This window comes from Zeus faber, assembly GCF_960531495.2.
Source record: "Zeus faber genome assembly, chromosome: 7".
NCBI classification, from domain to species: domain Eukaryota; kingdom Metazoa; phylum Chordata; class Actinopteri; order Zeiformes; family Zeidae; genus Zeus; species Zeus faber.
In genome coordinates this window covers 1,326,842-1,345,667 of record NC_137203.1, presented here as the reverse complement: position 1 = coordinate 1,345,667, position 18,826 = coordinate 1,326,842, and the positions used below count along the sequence as shown (strand labels likewise).

At 46.8% G+C, this 18,826-nt stretch overlaps 1 protein-coding gene across 2 annotated transcripts; it reads left to right on the top strand.

The window, feature by feature from the left end:
• The first annotated feature begins 466 nt into the window (after positions 1-466).
• spinb (spindlin b) lies at positions 467-14,150 on the top strand. 2 transcript variants are annotated; one of them, XM_080004432.1, is made up of 8 exons: positions 467-647; positions 4,886-4,958; positions 5,329-5,673; positions 6,842-6,890; positions 7,730-7,824; positions 8,541-8,696; positions 9,559-9,792; positions 10,712-14,150. In XM_080004432.1, the coding sequence occupies exons 3-8, from the start codon at positions 5,622-5,624 to the stop codon at positions 10,909-10,911; spliced, it is 786 nt and encodes a 261-aa protein (XP_079860558.1). In that variant the 5' UTR covers positions 467-647; positions 4,886-4,958; positions 5,329-5,621; the 3' UTR covers positions 10,912-14,150. The 2 variants fall into 2 exon arrangements, with proteins under 2 accessions (XP_079860558.1, XP_079860557.1); XM_080004431.1 differs by lacking the exon at positions 4,886-4,958 and having other exon boundaries at positions 596-647.
• Positions 14,151-18,826: the final 4,676 nt, after the last annotated feature.

Genomic DNA, 18,826 nt, shown 5'->3' with positions numbered 1-18,826 from the left:
ACTACAGTGCATATTTCTTGGGCTGTGCATTATTTATTTATTATTTATTTCATATGTCTTCGGGGCATTAATAACTTACTATATTATCTTATTAAAATAATAATCGTGTGTAGGGGACCATGTGGTAAACGGAGGGGTACCATCGCACTGTGCGGTGGGAGGGTTATTGATGTTTTCGGAGGTTTATTCGTCTTTATGTAACAGTTTCACTCTTAAATAAGTTTATTAATGAGAAACAGATCGAATTCTGGATCAGCCCCCGTCGGTTCCCTCAGCTGGTAATGAAAACAGCGCCACCTACCGTGTCGCGGCGTGTACTACAATGCAGCGAATGTTGACATTAATTGACCAGCGCACGAGCAGCAAAAAAAACCGTCAATACATCGGAATCGCTGATTCGAAAACAGAGAATTGAGCTGTTTGCGGGGTTTCACGGACTCTTCTTTGTGGCCGCGAAGACAAAGGAAAAAACAGGTCCAAAAGCAGAGCTCAGTTTTTAGCAGGAACCTCCCGCGCCACAGGCCGCCGCCCAGCTGCACGGGGCCACTATTTGGCAGCGGGGGAGAGGCGGGACTCGGTGGGTCGTCGCGAGCAGAGTGGATCCGTTCCCGGCTGGTGGGAACGCGGCGGTTCCGATGGCTTCCTAGGTAAGATACCAGGCCCCGAGCCCCATCCCACCCTCGCTTTGCACGACATTCATCTGCCTTTTGCAGCCGCCGCCGCGTCGAGCCGCTCCTCCGCGGGCCGTTGGGGGAACCGGACCTTCCTGCTCCTTTGTTCGCTTGCGCCTTTTCGCACCGATGCGGGTTTTTCTACAAAAAAAACAAAACACAACACAACTGGCGCAACATGGCGACTGGTGTCACCGAGCTGCCCCGCTGCTCTAATTCAACCTCGTTGAACTGGTAACCGTCGGATTGGTGACTGGTTTGTATGGATGACTGATGCACATGTGCGTATGCGACAGTAAACAAATAGTTCCTCCCCCTTCGCCCTTCTCTATACAGGCCGTAAACAACAACAACAACAACAACAACAACAACACGGCTTTATGTGCTAACAGCCAAGGTGTGTGTGTGTGTGTGTGTGTGTGTGTGTGTGTGTGTGTGTGTGTGTGTGTGTGTGTATATGTGTGTGCGCACACACATACTGGTAGTGGTACTAGTCCCATTGACCTAAATGTGTCAGTCAGCCTCCTGAGCCTGGGCTTGGGCCTGGGCATCGGGGTGTGATGACCACGTTGTCCGTCATTGATGAGGTCACCGCCCTTTGAAACGGTTTGCTTTGAACCCTGGTTGGGACTGATTTGGGTCTCGACGGTGAATCCACAGGAACGCTCATAGATGTGATGGTCAGTTGGGACTGTAGGTGGGATGATGGGGTTTCTGACTCGAGTCTCCTCCTCCCCCAGCGGTGGAGGTGGAGGAGGAACGGTTGGAGGAAGAGTCCGCGCCACAGCAGACTGACCACAACTGACGGCTGTAAGCGTAGCCAGACGTCCTCTGTAACGTCTTCCTAAAAGAAGACAGAAGACGCCATGTTTGTTTTCAGTTCACATCCTGTTCTGATTCACACTCGCTGAGAAACACTCTTACGTGGGGGGGGGGGTTCGAATGCTTTGCTCAAAGGCAACATGGTCGATTTGTTGCGAGATTAATTTGGGGCCTCTTGGCTCCAGGGCTGTGTCTCTACCCACAATGCTGTTCTGCAGCATCGAGTACCAGCAGAAAGTTCTGGCAGGGTTGAGGCCTCCATTGGGGACCAGGCCTGTGTGTCGTGTTGCCGTGGAGACGGGAGGTCGTCTCGATTTGAATCTCTCTTCTGCTGTGTTAGGATTGGAACTGGTTTAGTTTAATGGAACCAGTTCCCTTGTGGTGTAAATACTGGAACCTTCTACCAGCATCTGGTGGTCAGCACCGGTTCTGTTCTGCTGTCTGTCTGGATGCCCCGGTGCCAGATACCGGTCTGATTCCATTCTGTACGCACCCACACTGGTGCTGGAAAGGGTCTAGTACCAGGCTAAAAGGCTGTTGTAATATTTATTTAAGATATTGAAGTGTGTGGTGATGTCAACCCAAACTGATCAGATCATAGTGGTGGTGCTGCAGTTTCAGTTGGTGTCCGCTCCATGGAGGTGGTGCTAGTGGACTCAGACCTGCAGGTCAGAGGTTAGCAGCAGAACAGCGCCACAGTGCTGGCGGAGGAAAAACAAATGCTGTGAAGTGTCTTGATGAAATGCGCTGAATCCAATTGTTCCAGATTTATTTCCTCTGTAAAGTCACCGCGTCGCCTGCTGGCTGGCTAGCCTAAATCTGAAATAATGGAGATTTTAATTCATTATTATACATGAGAATTAAACCACCTCACTGGTCTCTTCCAGGGTGGTTGAATTGTGGAAGATGAATTAATGTGTTGCCAGTTTGTTTTAGCAAGAATCAGTGATTCTTCCCCAACTCATTTAACACAAATATTGTGTAATTAATTATATAATATAATTGCAATAATATAATTGATGGATAATTATAAGAAGAGCAACTTATTGCCAAACAGCAGAATACACAGCATTGTTTGAATTTGAGACAGTTCCCAAATGAGACTTTTACAAAATACTTTCAAACATACATTTTGAAAAACCTTTGTGGTCAATTAAAAGTTGCATGACATTAATCTGTATCCAAAATCCATATTCAGCGATATTAGATTTGTTTGCAGACAGAACAACCTGGCAGAGGTCATGAAGGTGTAAATAAAGTGATTTCCATATCCATACATCGCCGTGGTTGTAACATCTTCCCCCGTTTAACACCTGGTTGTTTCTCACTCTGCGTCCTGAACCCGACGCTCCGTTAGTGCTGAACGCTGCTCTGAGTGAGGTCACATGTCCCAACCCAACATGTGACGTGGTGTCCAGTCACGCTGCCAAACTAGGGCTGAACATCAAACTGTATCGAGTCCGATCCAGTGACCACATGTTCTCTAGAACAGTGGTTCCCAAACTGGGGTTGGTGGCGGTTCCAAAGAAGATTTGGAACCGCTGGGTCAGAGAAGGCAAAGAATTGATGAAATAACACCTCAGACCAGACAGAAGCAGCCGAAACTAGTAGTGGAGCATCCTGTGGATTTAGGAGAAAGAGCTGGTTCCTATAGAGTGTGAGTGTAACTGACAGAGCAGAGCATCTGAAGCTGATAAGGGGTAAATCAGATGAAAGTGCATTAATGTGCTTTTCAATGTTTTTCTGGGGATTTACCCAAATGCTTGTCAGAACCTCCTTCAGTGCACTGGCTCGGGTCCGCTGTCAGGCGATTAATAGCTTTGATCGATGCAGCACTTTGAGCGAAACAGCAGAAGAACAGAGGCTTCATCTCATCTTTGCATTTGACTGTTTAAAACCTGAAGCAGCCGCGTCACCTCATTTATCTGAAACATCAGAATATCAGACACTATCTACTCACAGTATGATCCATAATCACAAAATCAATACTTCAAACTTTGCCAGAAACAAACGTGTGAACCTCCTGGGGAAAAAAAAATTAATAATAATAATAATAATAATGATGATGATGATGATTATGACAACAACATCTGTTACTGTTGCAGTCATTACATTTCACTGCATATATGTATGAAAGTATGTATATGTATGTGACAAATAAAAAATCTTGAATCTTGAATCTTGAATCTTGTTGTCGGCATGTATAAGAATCCATAAAGATATAAAACCCATTTGATAAAAGCTGGCACATTTATTCCTTTCCTGGTTGCCTGGTAACCGGCCGCTAAGTCGAGCTGTTATGGTTATTACATCATCACCTGATCCGTTATTACCAGTTTAGTTTCCATCCAAGTTTAAGGGGAATTTTAAACCCATGTTGGAAACGTTGCAACAAATGTAATGTGAATTAGATGAGTTTCCACCAGTTTTGTTGAAGACATTTTTATTTTGGGAATTTTATGTTTATATTTTCAATGTCAATAGATACGTTTTCAGCAAGAGGTGAAGGAGACGCATGCAGAGGCATCAAATAGAGAAAAGACAATCAATTGTTCACTTCAATAGTAGTTTCGTGCTGGTTTACTTTGATGCTGGCGTAGTTTCTTGCTGTTGTAGTTTCTTGCTGGTGTAGTTTCTTGCTGGTGTAGTTTAATAGCATTTTTCTTTTTAAATCGCTGTGTAGTTTCTTGATGGTGTAGTTTCATGCTGCTGTAGCTTCATGCTGATGTAGTTACTTGCTGGTGTAGTTACTTGCCGGTGTAGTTTAATGGCGGTGTAGTTTCTTGCTGGTGTAGTTTAATGCTGCTGTAGTTTCTTGACGCTGTAGCTTTATGCTGTTGTAGCTTTATGCTGTTGTAGCTTCATGCCGCGGTAGTTTCTTGCCGTTGTAGCTTCATGCTGCTGTAGTTTCTTGCTGCTGTAGCTTAATGCTCTTGTAGCTTCATGCCGCTGTAGTTTCTTGCTGCTGTAGCTTAATGCTGTTGTAGCTTCATGCCGCTGTAGTTTCTTTCCGCTGTAGCTTCATGCTGCTGTAGTTTCTTGCCGCTTTAGCTTCATGCTGCTGTAGTTTCTTGCTGCTGTAGCTTAATGCTGCTGTAGTTTCTTGCTGCTGTAGTTTCCTGCTGCTGTAGTTCCTTGCTGGTGTAGCTTCATGCTGCTGTAGTTTCTTGCCGCTGTAGTTTCTTGCCGCTGTAGTTTCTTGCTGCTGTAGCTTAATGCTGCTGTAGTTTCTTGCTGCTGTAGTTTCCTGCTGCTGTAGTTCCTTGCTGGTGTAGCTTCATGCTGCTGTAGTTTCTTGCCGCTGTAGTTTCTTGCTGGTGTAGTTTCTTGCTGCTGTAGCTTCATGCTGCTGTAGTTTGCGTGTCTGCTCATTTCTTTTGTGCCAACAAAAGGACACTCGGTAGATTTGGAGCAGTAGCGGGTGGGAAGACATGGACTGCATGGGGTCATCCTGCAGAGTTGGAGGTAATCTATTATAAGTTATAACTATAAATTAAGACCTAAATAGTGAAGTGCAATGAAAATAGCTGATATTCCTCTATTTTGATATCCATGCATATTATACGTTTCTATATGTACCCCCCTCCCCTGTTTCCTGCGCTCTCATTGGCTGTAGCTCATCATGGAACTCTCGGCATTTTTAACAGTTCACACACACACACAGGTCGCCATCTTCAAAAAACTGTCTGAGAGTGGAACGTCAGGCTACAAGGGTGGAGTCTGAAGTGGGCATTTCTAAAACACCTTTGTTTAGGAGCAGCAGGATTTCATTGTGTTTAAAAGTGTTCATTAATATATCAAAATTTTTAAACTTGATTCTCCCTCTGCGTCTCAGACGGAGCGTCCAGCTCGTGGTCCCGTTCCGTCCCCCTGGCCGTGACGCTGACCCAGGCCTCCAGGTGATAGCCTGTGCGGGGACCCGTCTACGTCCTGGTCCCCCTCCCGGCTCCGCTGTCACAGATCCAGTCTGTGCGGGGACCCGTCTATGTCCTGGTCCCCCTCCCGGCTCCGCTGTCACAGAGCCAGCCTGCGCGGGGACCCGTCTACGTCTTGGCCCCGCCCACTCCGCTGCTAGAGAGCCGGTGTTCCTCCTGGAGCGGCAGCCTCGCGGCCCCTCCGGGTGGATGAATGAAGACCCCATTCAAGACCCCAGCGGCCCCGCGGCCCAGAGCGGAGGGGGGTGAGTCACGCACAGAATGTACATTTACCCCACCCCACTGCAGGACCTGCTTTAGTATTGCAGTACTAACTGTACGAACTTCATTCCCACATTGTCTTGTATGGAGTCCGTTCCCAGGTAGATGATTGTTACAGATACAGTACCTAATGGGTTGAGTCAGTACGTTATGTCCAGTGTAGAGGCCATCGTTTGGACAATCTGGGCGGGGACAGAGCCCCGTCCCTGGACGCAATAACCCTAACCCCATGTTATTAAATCAGTGTGATCATTTTCAACCTGTCTGACTCTCTCTCGAGAAGCGTTGTGTCCCGTGTCCCAGCACCGCACCCCCCACTGTGAAAGACAGGCCTGGTGTCTGAGCGGCATTTTTAAGAAGAAGAAGAATAAAATGTCAGAACATGAAGACCTGTCTCCGTAGAGACAGGACGTCTTTCAGTTTCTCGGCTTTGCAGCCGAGCTTCACGGTTCTGATCGCTTTTTTTGTTTAGTTTTTTTTCCTTCCGGAAGAAACAAATAACTTTTGAAATATTTGTACGAAATAAAAATCCGCAAAAACCCAACATTTGTGCTTTTTTGGTATTCAGAATCGGCTCCACCCAAACTTAACATCCTTGTCCTGGCAGTGTTGCTGCTTCCATCCCCACATACTTCCATTCACAGTCCTTCCGGCATTTTCCCGGGAGTGATACAAGGTTGAGAGTCAGGAGATTTATGAAACCACTTTTACGGAACCTCAACACGTCCTGCTCCCACATGACGCCGACACAGAACATTGCCAGTTGATTTACGGCTTTCATTCCATGTGGGAAAGGGGCTTAAGTAGTACTTATACTAGTTTACCTAGTACTTGTCTATTTCAGCATCCTCCCTGCAGCTTTGTGCTGATTCAGCCTGTAAGTGGTGCTACCGAGCCACACGGACGGAGTGTGATGCTCAGTTCACGTCCCTTTAAAGAACCTTGATGTGTGAGCATGTTTCAGTTCCAGTACAAAACCTTTTCCAGAGGAACCAGCGCTGCAAAGTAACAGAGTACATTTACTCACATACTGTACTTGGTACATTTTTGACTCCACTACATTTTACAATGAAGGTCTTCCGTATTACTGCAGTCCGCCCGGACGTTGTTTCCCTGTTGTTTATTCCGTTTATTTCCATGAAACGGTTTCAGGGCATTCTGGCGTCTCTGGGAACATGATGAAGAAAAAGAATTCACACAAGTGAGTTTTACTGCAACGTATTCCCCCTTCTCTCCCTCCACCTCTATTCCGTCCATCCTCACCTCACTCCATCATATCGGGTGTAGATGAGATAGAAATATATAGTGTGATATGTAATTTAGCATGAAATATAAAGATATTTAATCTAGGAGTATTTTACCCAAACGTCTCATCTGTTACAATGGTTCTCTCTCTCCCTCCCCACCTCCATCTCTCTCTCTCCCTCCCCACCTCCATCTCTCTCTCTCCCTCCCCACCTCCATCTCTCCCTCCATCCCTGCCTCCATCTCTCCCTCCCTCCCCGCCTCCACCCCCTCCCCCCTGCCTCCATCTCTCCCTCCCTCTCCCTCCCCCCTGCCTCCATCTCTCCCTCCCCCCCCCTGCCTCCATCTCTCCCTCTCCCTCCCCCCTGCCTCCATCTCTCCCCCCCCCCCCGCCTCCATCTCTCCCTCCCTCTCCCTCCCCCCTGCCTCCATCTCTCCCCCCCCCCCGCCTCCATCTCTCCCTCCCTCTCCCTCCCCCCTGCCTCCATCTCTCCCTCCCTCTCCCTCCCCCCTGCCTCCATCTCTCCCTCCCTCTCCCTCCCCCCTGCCTCCATCTCTCCCTCCCCCCCCCCCCTGCCTCCATCTCTCCCTCCCTCTCCCTCCCCCCTGCCTCCATCTCTCCCTCCCCCCCCCCCGCCTCCATCTCTCCCTCCCTCTCCCTCCCCCCTGCCTCCATCTCTCCCTCCCTCTCCCTCCCCCCCGCCTCCATCTCTCCCTCCCTCTCCCTCCCCCCCGCCTCCATCTCTCCCTCCCTCTCCCTCCCCCCTGCCTCCATTTCTCCCTCCCTCTCTCCAGAAAGCAGAGGACCAGTGTTGGTCCCAGTAAAACTCTCTCTCAGCCCAGAAGGAACATCGTGGGCTGCAGGATCCAACACACCTGGAAGGATGGAAGTAAGACAAACACCAAGACACGGATCAAACATCAATTCCCTTTTTAAGGCTGTTTATGTTTCAGAACTAATGTCCAATGGTTGGAAAGTTAGAATAAAATGTTTCTAGATGTTATTGTTTCATATCGCGCTCCTTTAAACATCATGTTTCCTCTGAGCCGCCCTCTGCTCTCCCCCTCATGTCCTGTCCGGGCTTCCGTACTTCCCGTGTCCACATCCACACATTGAGATTAATAAAACTTATTTGGGAACAAATACAATACAAACATTTTTAATGTGACAGAATGTTTAAAAGCGTATCTTTCTGCCACATTGATCATGAAACTTTGGACTTGGTGATTTGGTTAATAATTCAAAATTTGAAAAGTAAATAAGATCATGAAATAAACTTGAATAAATAAATACTTAATTATGATCATTATTAACTAATTGAAAATAGGATTTCAGTCGTAAAATAATCTTTGTTATATTCTGAAAACATAAAAGTAAAATTTAGTAATGTAGTAGTACAAAATAGTACAATTGTATTAACAGTATATTATGAAGATGTAGCGGGTTGGATGTGGCCCCTGGGCCTGTGGCCCCCGGTATGACAGCGGACAAAGTCCGGACACACTGATTGTGTGTGTGTGTGTGTGTGTGTGTGTGTGTGTGTGTGTGTGTGTGTGTGTGTGTGTGTGTGTGTGTGTGTGTGTGTGTGTGTGTGTGTGTGTGTAGCCAAGTCGTCCCAGTGGAAGGGCACTGTGCTGGACCAGGTCCCCGTCAACCCGTCGCTCTACCTGATCAAGTACGACGGCTCCGACTGCATCTACGGCCTGGAGCTGCACAGTGACGAGCGTGTGGTTGGACTGGAGGTGCTGCCCGACCGCGTGGGTGAGGGACACACACACTGCACACACCACGTGGGTGAGGGACACACACACTGCACACACCACGTGGGTGAGGGACACACACACTGCACACACCACGTGGGTGAGGGACACACACACTGCACACACCACGTGGGTGAGGGACACACACACACACACTGCAGAGGTCAGGGACAAAACATCTACAAAATAAAAGGACATGTCCAAAGAATTGTACCTAGGCTCCCACACAGCAACTAAGACATAAATGGTGAAAATTATGGCGATAAGTACAATAAACCTCAAATTAAATTTGAGCCATAAACAGTAAATATCACAATACCTCACATAAAAATATGACAATATTTTTATGTGAGTAGGATAGTAGGATAGGATAGTAGGATAGGACAACAAATATATATATTTGCATAGTATTCCATTCTATTGTTATAATGTCAATGCTCTGTTTGGAAGTTGTGCAAATAAAAGAGCACTTTATTTTTATGTGAGATGGAATTTTACTTTTTAAACACAATAATTAATGTTTATTGTATTTCACTTATTTACTTTTTGAAAAAAAGAATGTATACAATGCTGCAAGTTCAGTATAACAGTGTATTCACTAAAGATTGATTTTAAATATTTAATTTGTGTATTAGACTCAATTTGTACTGTGAAATATTTTTGTAATGCACGTCAGGCGGTGAAACGGAAATATCAAAATGTGGATGAATCCATCTGGTATTGTGTGGATTGTGAGCCCCTGCAGACACGGGCGCTGACAGCTTTAAAGGGAGGGGGCTGAACGCTGTGGAAACAACAAAGGAAACTCTGACCACACACTGTGTTAAAATGAACCTCAAACTCATTTCAACCTCACGTTGCAGCCCCGGCGCGGGTCAGCGACGCCCTGCTGGCCGACACCATGATCGGCAAGGCGGTGGAGCACATGTTTGAGACGGAGGAGGGGCCCAAGGAGGAGTGGCGGGGCATGGTGCTGGCACGGGCGCCCATCATGACCGCCTGGTTCTACATCACCTACGAGAAGGACCCGGTGCTCTACATGTACCAGCTGCTGGACGACTACAAGGAGGGAGACCTGAGGATCATGCCCGACTCCAGTCAGTGCCACGCAATCAAGTCTCATCTTATTTTAATCTCATCTTATTTTAATATCTTATTTTATTTTAGTATCTTATTTTAATATCTTATTTTAATCTCATTTTATTTTAATATCTTATTTTGATCTCATCTTATTTTAATATCTTTTCTTATTTGAATATCTTATTTTAATCTAATCTTATTTTAATATCTTATTTTAATCTCATCTTATTTTAATATCTTATTTTAATCTCATTTTATTTTAATATCTGATCTTATTTTAATTTCATTTTATTTTAATATCTTATTTTAATCTCATTTTATTTTAATATCTTATTTTAATCTCATTTTATTTTAATATCTTATTTTAATATCTTATTTTAATCTCATCTTATTTTAATATCTTATTTTAATCTCATCTTATTTTAATATCTTATTTTAATATCTTATTTGAATCTCATCTTATTTTAATATCTTATCTTATTTTAATATCTTATTTTAATATCTTATTTTAATCTCAGTTTATTTTAATATCTCATCTTATTTTAATATCTTATTTTAATCTCATTTTATTTTAATATCTTATTTTAATCTCATTTTATTTTAATATATTTTCTTATTTTAATATCTTATTTTAATCTAATCTTATTTTAATCTCATTTTATTTTAATCTCATTTTATTTTAATATCTTATTTTAATATCTTATTAAATCTGATCTTAATTTCTGTTTCAATATGGAGAACTATGCAGATTGCACGACGATCCAGAGTTCCTGTTGAATCACCTGATTCCCTCCCTCCCTCTTCTGTCCCTCTCCACCATCTCTCCACCTCCCTTCTCTGTCCTTCTCCACCATCTCTCCACCTCTCTCTACTTCCCTCTCTATCGTCCTCCCCCCCACCCTATTCCTCTCCCCCCTCTCTCCCTCTCCTCCCCAGACGACAGTGGTCCAGCGGAGCGGGAGCCGGGGGAGGTGGTGGACTCCCTTGTGGGGAAGCAGGTGGAGTACGCCAAGGAGGACGGGGGGAAGCGCAGTGGGATGGTGATCCACCAGGTGGAGGCCAAGCCCTCCGTCTACTTCATCAAGTTCGACGACGACTTCCACATCTACGTCTACGACCTGGTCAAGACCTCCTAGAAACCCCCAAACCCTGCCCCCCAACACCCCCACCCGACACCCCCATTGCCCCCACCTGCCCAGACAGATGCTCCCTTTTGACACAATTCCCAACTGCACCCACCCAAAACTGAAAATCTTAAGAGTCCGACTCCAGAACCCGAGGGACCGAAGCGGCATCCTGGGTCCACGTCCAGGGTCCTGGGGTGGACTGGGTCCACGTCCAGGGTCCTGGGGTGGACTGGGTCCACTTCCAGGGTCCTGGGGTGGACTGGGGGCACCTGGTCCTCCACCCCAGACGACCCAGGACCCAGAGGAGTCCAGTCCACCGCCCCCTCTCCCGTGTGTTTCCTGAGACATTGTCCGTTCATATCATCAGTCTGGAGGCTTCTGATCCAGGATCCGGCCTCTAGCGCCACCTAGCGGACCCTTCAGACTGCACTAAACAGGAAGTTGACGGGAAGTTGACAGGAAGTCCGCTGGAAGGTTTCCACAGACCGATGGAGTGTTGGGTTGCCAATAAGGAAGGATGGAGCCGTCACAGATAAAACCTTTTTTTAATCGTTTCTTCATTTTTAAATGGTCTGTTGTGACTCATCCTGACTCACTGTAGCTCTGTACGTTTGTCTCACTTCTATAGATTCCTGTACATGGACAAATGTTGCTGAATATAAATCTAAAGCCGATGAACTGACCACCAGCCAGGGCTGGATGCCAACTGAATGGGTGTCAATGGAAGATGCTAAAGCTAACGGCTAACACCACCGTATGCAGAATAATAACGTGACGGTCATTTCCGATAGTGCCGAGGCGCCGTGTGACGGTGTCTGCTCCAGGTCAGCACAGCGCCCCCTGCTGGGCGGCGTGTCTCACAGCGCTGCCTTGCGTCAATGTGTCTTGGTGGCTGCGCCTTCAGCCGTAGCGTCGCCAGGAGGCGGACCAGCCGAGCCCCTCCGACTGGGAGGCACTTCCTGTCTCCACGTGCTGCCGCAGGAAGGCCACGCCCCCCCGGCCCACCCTGAAGAGGGTGGAGCCGGACGGCCGGGCGTGTTTGATTTGCAGGACGGCTCTGTTTCGGATAAAACAATATTTTGTTATTTTTATTTTTGCTGTTCCCATCTCCCAGTATTCCTCTGTTTGATTTATCTCTGTACTTTCTTGCACATACTGTCATCATACTTTGTTTTGTGTTTTTTTACATGTTTTGTTAATATTGTGTCCTGGGTGTTACTGGTGTGTGTGTGTGTGTGTGTGTGTGTGTGTGTGTGTGTGTGTGTGTGTGTGTGTGTGTGTGTGTGTGTGTGTGTGTGTGTGTGTGTGTGTGGCCAAGCGGTTCTCCTATTCACCACTGGGTGGCGCTACATCCCGCTGCTCCGTCATTCTTCAGGTGGATCCTTCACAGCAGCTCAGGCTCCATCAGTTGCTCGGCAGCTGCTGATTCACCAAATTGCCTCGTCCACGTCCCACGGTCCTTCAGTGTTTGGTTCACATCGCAGCGCCCCCTGCAGGGCGCGGCCTCCAGTTAAACTGGGATGAACTGGATCAGAAGGAATAAACCTTTTCGAGAACTGTGGAGTCTCCGGGGTCAAGTGTTCGCTGGCTCCAGAAGCGAAACCCTCCGAGCCGGTCGGCGCCTTGTTCAACGGCGGGGGACGAGGAACACATTCACCAGTTTGATGAACACAACTCTCCTAGAGCCACTTACTGATTCCGGTTGTTTATTTTCTGGTTTTTGTTCCGCTGGAGATGAGGCTTCAGACTGAGCGGTTTCCATGGTAACGTAGGAAACATCGGCTGGTGGAGGATGTTGGGAAGCGACCCAGAACCTTCCACTCTGAAAGCACAACCAGGGACCGCTCCTGCAGAAAGGTCTGGACGTCACGTCGAAAGGCCGTTACCTCCTGCTGCTCCTCTTCCTCCTCCTGCTCCTCTTCATTCTCCTCTTGCTGCTCCTCCTGTTCCTCTTCCTCCACCTGCTGCTGCTCCTCCTCCTCCACTCCGTGTCCATCAGAGGGAATAAAGACCCACAATGCACCTGGTTCAGACTTTTGCGATGCCTCCTGTGACCCTGCAGGACCCCACCAAGCTTTCATACTTTACAAACACTGTCGTGTGTGTGTGTGTGTGTGTGTGTGTGTGTGTGTGTGTGTGTGTGTGTGTGTGTGTGTGTGTGTGTGTGTGTGTGTGTGTGTGTGTGTGTGTGTGTGTGTGTGTGTGTGTGTGTGTGAGAGAGTGTGTGTGTGTGAGCAGTGTTGTGTTGCATGCCTCTATAGTGTAAATCGATGTGAGTTGCATGTCGACGTGTTTCCTTTGCTCGGTGTCCGTCGTGGCTTTGGGTGCGTTTTGGTTCATTTTAGATTTCTTTCTTTTGTACCGTGCGTCTGAGGAAGGTATTCTTTGGGGTTATTGAAGAAATATCAAATCCACCCTGAAACAGAAATGACGTACATAATTCCCTGGTTTTTGGATATTTTGGTGCGACGCGTGGAACGTCCCTCTGTGCCAACCAGATGCCAGTGTTGTACAGTGAACAGCTTCTCTATTTACTAAAATAAACCATTTCTCTGTTTGTTTTTTTCAAAGAGGAGTCTGTGATTTAATTATGTTACAAACACGTCATCAAAATGTACTTAATGTTGGCGTGGCTGATGAAATGTGCATTTAACCTGATCAGCAGCTGGTTTCATCTCACGGGGACTGATTTGTTCCATCATTAGTTTGTTTGCTACACTTTGTATTTGTGTCTTTACTTCAGACGGTGTACCTGCATTAATGCATTAGATTTCCTAAATGTGGAGAATATGAAATCATAATTTACAACATCTCTAGTAGATCAGCTCTTATATCATCAAAGAATGGAAAAGAATCAAGAATTAAAGGAAGTCTAATCAAACTTTCCAGCATGGTTATAGGGTTTATTTTATAGTCAATAAATTAAATTCACAGGCCAAAGAGTAACATCTTCTGATTTCAAGATTCAAGATTCTTAATTTGTCACATACATATATGGGGATGGTGGCTCAGGCGGTAGAGCTGGTGGTCTAGTGATCTAAAGGTTGCTGGTTGGATCCCAGGCTCCTCCTGCTAGCATGCTGTAGTGTCCTTGAGCAAGACAATTAACCCCTAATTGCTCCTGATGGCTGCGTCCGTCGGTGTTTGAACAATTGTAAGTCGCTTTGGATAAAAGCGTCTGCTAAATGACTAAATGTAAATGTAAATGTAATATACATACTTTCATACATATATGCAGTGAAATGTAATGCAACGCACCAGGTGATAGCACACTGTCCTAGAAAAAATAAAAATAAAAAATTTCTTTCTATAGGCCGGCTAACTGACTCCTAAAACGTAATACAGTAAGTTGAATACTTATAGAATAAAATAAAAATATATAGAATAAAATACAATAAAAATAAAAAGAAATAAAATGGAATAGATAGAGGGAATATGCTTATGTATATACAGATATGTGCATTAAAGTGGCATGTGAATGTGAATGTGAATAGAGTGAGGTAGTGTTTGGGATAATACAGCACAGTATACAACAGTACGGCGCAGCAATACGGCATCACGAACAACCCTGAACAGTGATACAGTATGCGGTACAGTATGCTACATACAGTACAGTAGGTAGTGGAGCCTAGTGCATGGCTCAGTTAGGACCCCTGGTGAGGTCAGCGTTGACAGTTCTAATGGCGTGAGGGAAGAAACTCCATCTCAGTCTCTCTGTTCTCGCTGTGTGACTGCGGAGGTGCTTGCCTGACCGCAGCAGCTGAAACAGTCCGTTGTAATTATAGAACCAGAATCGCGATTGTGGTGCTTCCCCTTGCGGCTGCCTGCGCGAGCACCTTGTGTCGATTACGCACATTTTGGTATTTTTTAGTATTTATAGAGCTTATTGTGCGTAATCACCGGGTGTCATGACATTTCACTGCATATATGTATGACCGTATGTATATATATGTGACAAATAATCTCTTGAACTTGAACTTGAACTTGTTGGGGTGATGAGGATCCTTCATGATGCTGCAGCTCTGCTACGACACCTCCTGGTGTATAACTCCTGCAGGGAGGGGAGGGTAGTTCCAGTGGTACGTTCAGCTGAAGGCACCACCCTCTGCAGGGCCCGCCTGTCCTGGGCAGTACAGTTCCCAAACCAGGCAGTGATGTTGCCTGTCAGGATGCTCTCCACTGCTCCACAGTAGAAGGACTTGAGGATCCTCACCGAGACCCTGTGTATCCTCAGCTGCCTGAGGTGGTAAAGACGCTGCCTGGCCTTCCTCACCAGAGTGTCTGTGTGTAAAGTCCATGTTAAGTCCTCTGTGATGTGGACTCCCAGGTACTTGAAGCTGCTCACCCTGTCGACAGAAGTGCCATTAGTCACTAAGGGCGCGTGCGTCCTCGATTGTGATTTCAATGACGTGACCTTTAGAAAACACAGTTCCATGTTCACAACAGGTCAAACCAATGTGCTTGGAACTGGGATTATTATTATTATTATTATTATTATTATTATTATTATTATTATTATTTTCTCAGCGACTCTATAACATGGAGACCAGTACAGTGACAAAGTCAAAGCTGTTCAGTTCAAATGAGGTTTGCTGTTCAGAACACAAGCAAACCTCCTGATAAATGATGTTTTCATCAGTCATTCATGAAAAAACAACAAAACAAGCAGGATTGCAATGTTGAAATGACATAACATGAAATGAATCTACAAGTAGAGAAAGTTAAATCATTAAAATAACAATGGAATAAAAGTAAAGAACTGAGTAAGGGGCTGAATAAATAATGTGCAGATATTAACAGTAAACAAACCTTTTTATACATTTCTTCAGTAGAGGAAATTAATTTAGTAGTGCATCCCACAATGCAGAGCGTCATTATTGTATATAATTTGTTGTTATGGTGACTTTATTCTTATTCTTCTTCTTATTATTATTATTATTATTAATAATGAATGAAGCGCTCCTTGTCCATGTCCACTCGACAGTTCCGGCGGCGGCCGCTGGGGGCGCGGCAGCCGCGGTGATGACCCGTCCCACAATGCACCGCTCCCCGTCGTGTCACGGTCCCGGCGGCTCCGGCGCCTTTCTCCGCCTCGAGGCTTCGGAAACGCGTCGCTCGGGGCCGCGGGGCGTGAACCGCCGCCGCGTGTGCGGTGCGAGCGAGAACGACCGGAACCGCGAGCGCGGCACCGGCACCGACGCCGGCACCGGACGGAGCCTAAGCCCCACGAGACCCCGCCCCCTTCGATCCTTCTGGTTCAGAGACATGATGAAAGGTGACGTCACAGCGCATCTGTGACAGGCTCCGCCCCCTTGTTACGACACGAGCCTCAAACCTTCTGATCCCCAGATGGACGCGCTGCGTTCACGGAGCCTCGGTCGTTTCGAGCCGTGTGCGGTGCGGCGGCGTCGTCCGAGGCTGCGTCACAAATGAAATGCGTAATAGTTTAGATGCTGACACGTCACTGCCTCAACGTCGACGTTCGTCTTCAATTCCGCTGTGACGGAGCGAGGACCAGGCTCCAGCGCCGGAGGGAGACAGCGTGTTCCCACGTCACAGGATGTATGGAAGGGATTCCACCCTTTTATTGCGGGTCGTTGTTATGACGTCAACACCAGACGCTTGTGGGAGGGGCTGCGGACAATGACAAACCACAAGAGCTGCTCCTCCCCAGCCGAGTGTGGACGCCTCCCGCGGCCAACTGAACTCCTTTCATGACGCTCTGAGTCTGGCAGCAGCACCGCTAGCTCACCAGCTAACTGGAGTCACACCGCTGGGCATGAGCGCCCACTCTCAGTGTCTGAGCATGACGTCAGGAGGGCTCTGAGGCGGGTGAACACCAGGAAAGCTGCGGGCCCAGACGGCATATCTGGACGAGTACTGAAGACCTGTGCTAACCAGCTAGCTCCGGTGTTCACCACAATATTCAACATCTCCCTGGCTGAATCAGTGGTCCCATCCTGTTTCAAGAGGTCCACCGTCGTTCCTGTCCCGAAGATCGCCTCTCCAACCTGCCTGAATGACTACCGTCCGGTGGCCCTCACCTCGGTGGTCATGAAGTGTTTCGAGAGGCTGATTAAGGATTACATCTGCGCCTCCCTCCCCCGCACCTTGGACCCGTTGCAGTTTGCGTACCGGCAGAACAGATTCACGGATGACGCGGTCTCCCAGGTACTGCACACCACGCTCACGCACCTGGATGGCCAGAAGGGGGCCTATGTGAGATGCCGTTCATCGACTATAGTTCAGCTTTCAACACCATAGTTCCCACCAGACTGGCTGTCAAGCTGATGGAGCTAGGATTGAATGCTCCGCTGTGCACTTGGATCCTGGACTTCCTCACAGGCCGGCCCCAGGTGGTCAAGGTGGGGAAGTACATGTCAAGCTCCCTCACCCTGAATACAGGATCCCCCCCAGGGCTGCGTCCTCAGCCCCCTACTGTACTCCCTGTACACACATGACTGTGAGGCCAGGTCCAGCTCCAACACCATCATCAAGTTTGCTGACGACACCGTGGTCGTGGCCTGATCACCGACTGCGATGAGAAGATCTACCGCGAGGAGGTGGCTGACCTGTCACTCTGGTGCTGGGACAACAGCCTCCACCTGAACGTCAGCAAAACTAAGGAGCTGATTGTGGACTTTAGGAGGGAATTACAACCTCGCCATTGATGACTAATGGGACTTCTGTGGACAGGGTGAGCAGCTTCAGATATCTGGGAGTCCACATCACAGAGGACTTAACATGGACTTTACACACAGACACTCTGGTGAGAAAGGCGAGGCAGCGTCTCTACCACCTCAGGCAGCTGAGGAAATTCCAGGTCTCGGTGAGGATCCTCAAGTCCTTTTACTGTGGAGCGGTGGAGAGCATCCTGACAGGCACCATCACTGCCTGCTTTGGGAACTGTACTGCTCAGGACAGATGGGCCCTGCAGAGGGTGGTGCGTTCAGCTGAACGTACCACTGGAACTACCCTCCCCCCCTTGCAGGACTTATACACCAGGAGGTGTAGTAGCAGAGCTACAGGGTCATGAAGGATCCTCACCACCCCAACAACGGACTGTTTCAGCTGCTGTGGTGGAGCAAGAGCCTCCACAGCCACACAGCGACAACAGAGACTGAGACGGAGTTTCTACATCAAGACATAAGAACTGTCAACGCTGAACTCACCAGGGGTCCTCACAAAAAGCACTGAGTCACTCACACTGCCTTACTGTACTGTATGTAGCGTACTGTACTGCATACTGTACTGCATACTGTACTACATACTGTACCGCATACTGTGTCACTGTTCAGGTTGTTCGTGATGCCGTATTGCTGTGCCGTACTGTATATACTGTGCTGTATTATCCCAAACACTACCTCACTTTATTCACATGCCACTTTAATGCACATATCTGTATATACATAATTGCCTATTCAATATACATAAGCACATTCCCTCTATCTATTCCATTTTATTTCATTTTATTTTATTGTATTTTATTTTATTCTATAGTATTCGACTTACTGTATTACGTTTTAGTAATCAGTTAGTTAGTCAAGTAGAAGTTCTTAGGTAGCTACTTCAGCCTAGGACATATTGTAAGTACGTACATGTATGAAAGTACGTACATGTATGAAAGTATGTACATGTATGAAGGTACGTACATGTATGAAAGTACGTACATATATGAAAGTATACATGTATGAAGGTACGTACATGTATGAAAGTACGTACATGTATGAACGTACGTACATGTATGAAAGTACGTACATATATGAAAGTATACATGTATGAAAGTACGTACATGTATGAAAGTACGTACATGTATGAAGGTACGTACATGTATGAAGGTACGTACATGTTTGAAAGTACGTACATGTATGAAAGTACGTATATGTATGAAAGTACGTACATGTATGAAGGTACGTACATGTAT

Bases quoted from the DNA above. Each gene is read 5' to 3' on its own strand.
- spinb (XM_080004432.1), top strand. From the start codon at position 5,622: ATGAAGACCCCATTCAAGACCCCAGCGGCCCCGCGGCCCAGAGCGGAG. The intron at 5,674-6,841 runs GTGAGTCACGCA...AAACGGTTTCAG, and splicing joins GCGGCCCAGAGCGGAGGGGG to GGCATTCTGGCGTCTCTGGG. The intron at 7,825-8,540 runs GTAAGACAAACA...GTGTGTGTGTAG, and splicing joins ACACACCTGGAAGGATGGAA to CCAAGTCGTCCCAGTGGAAG.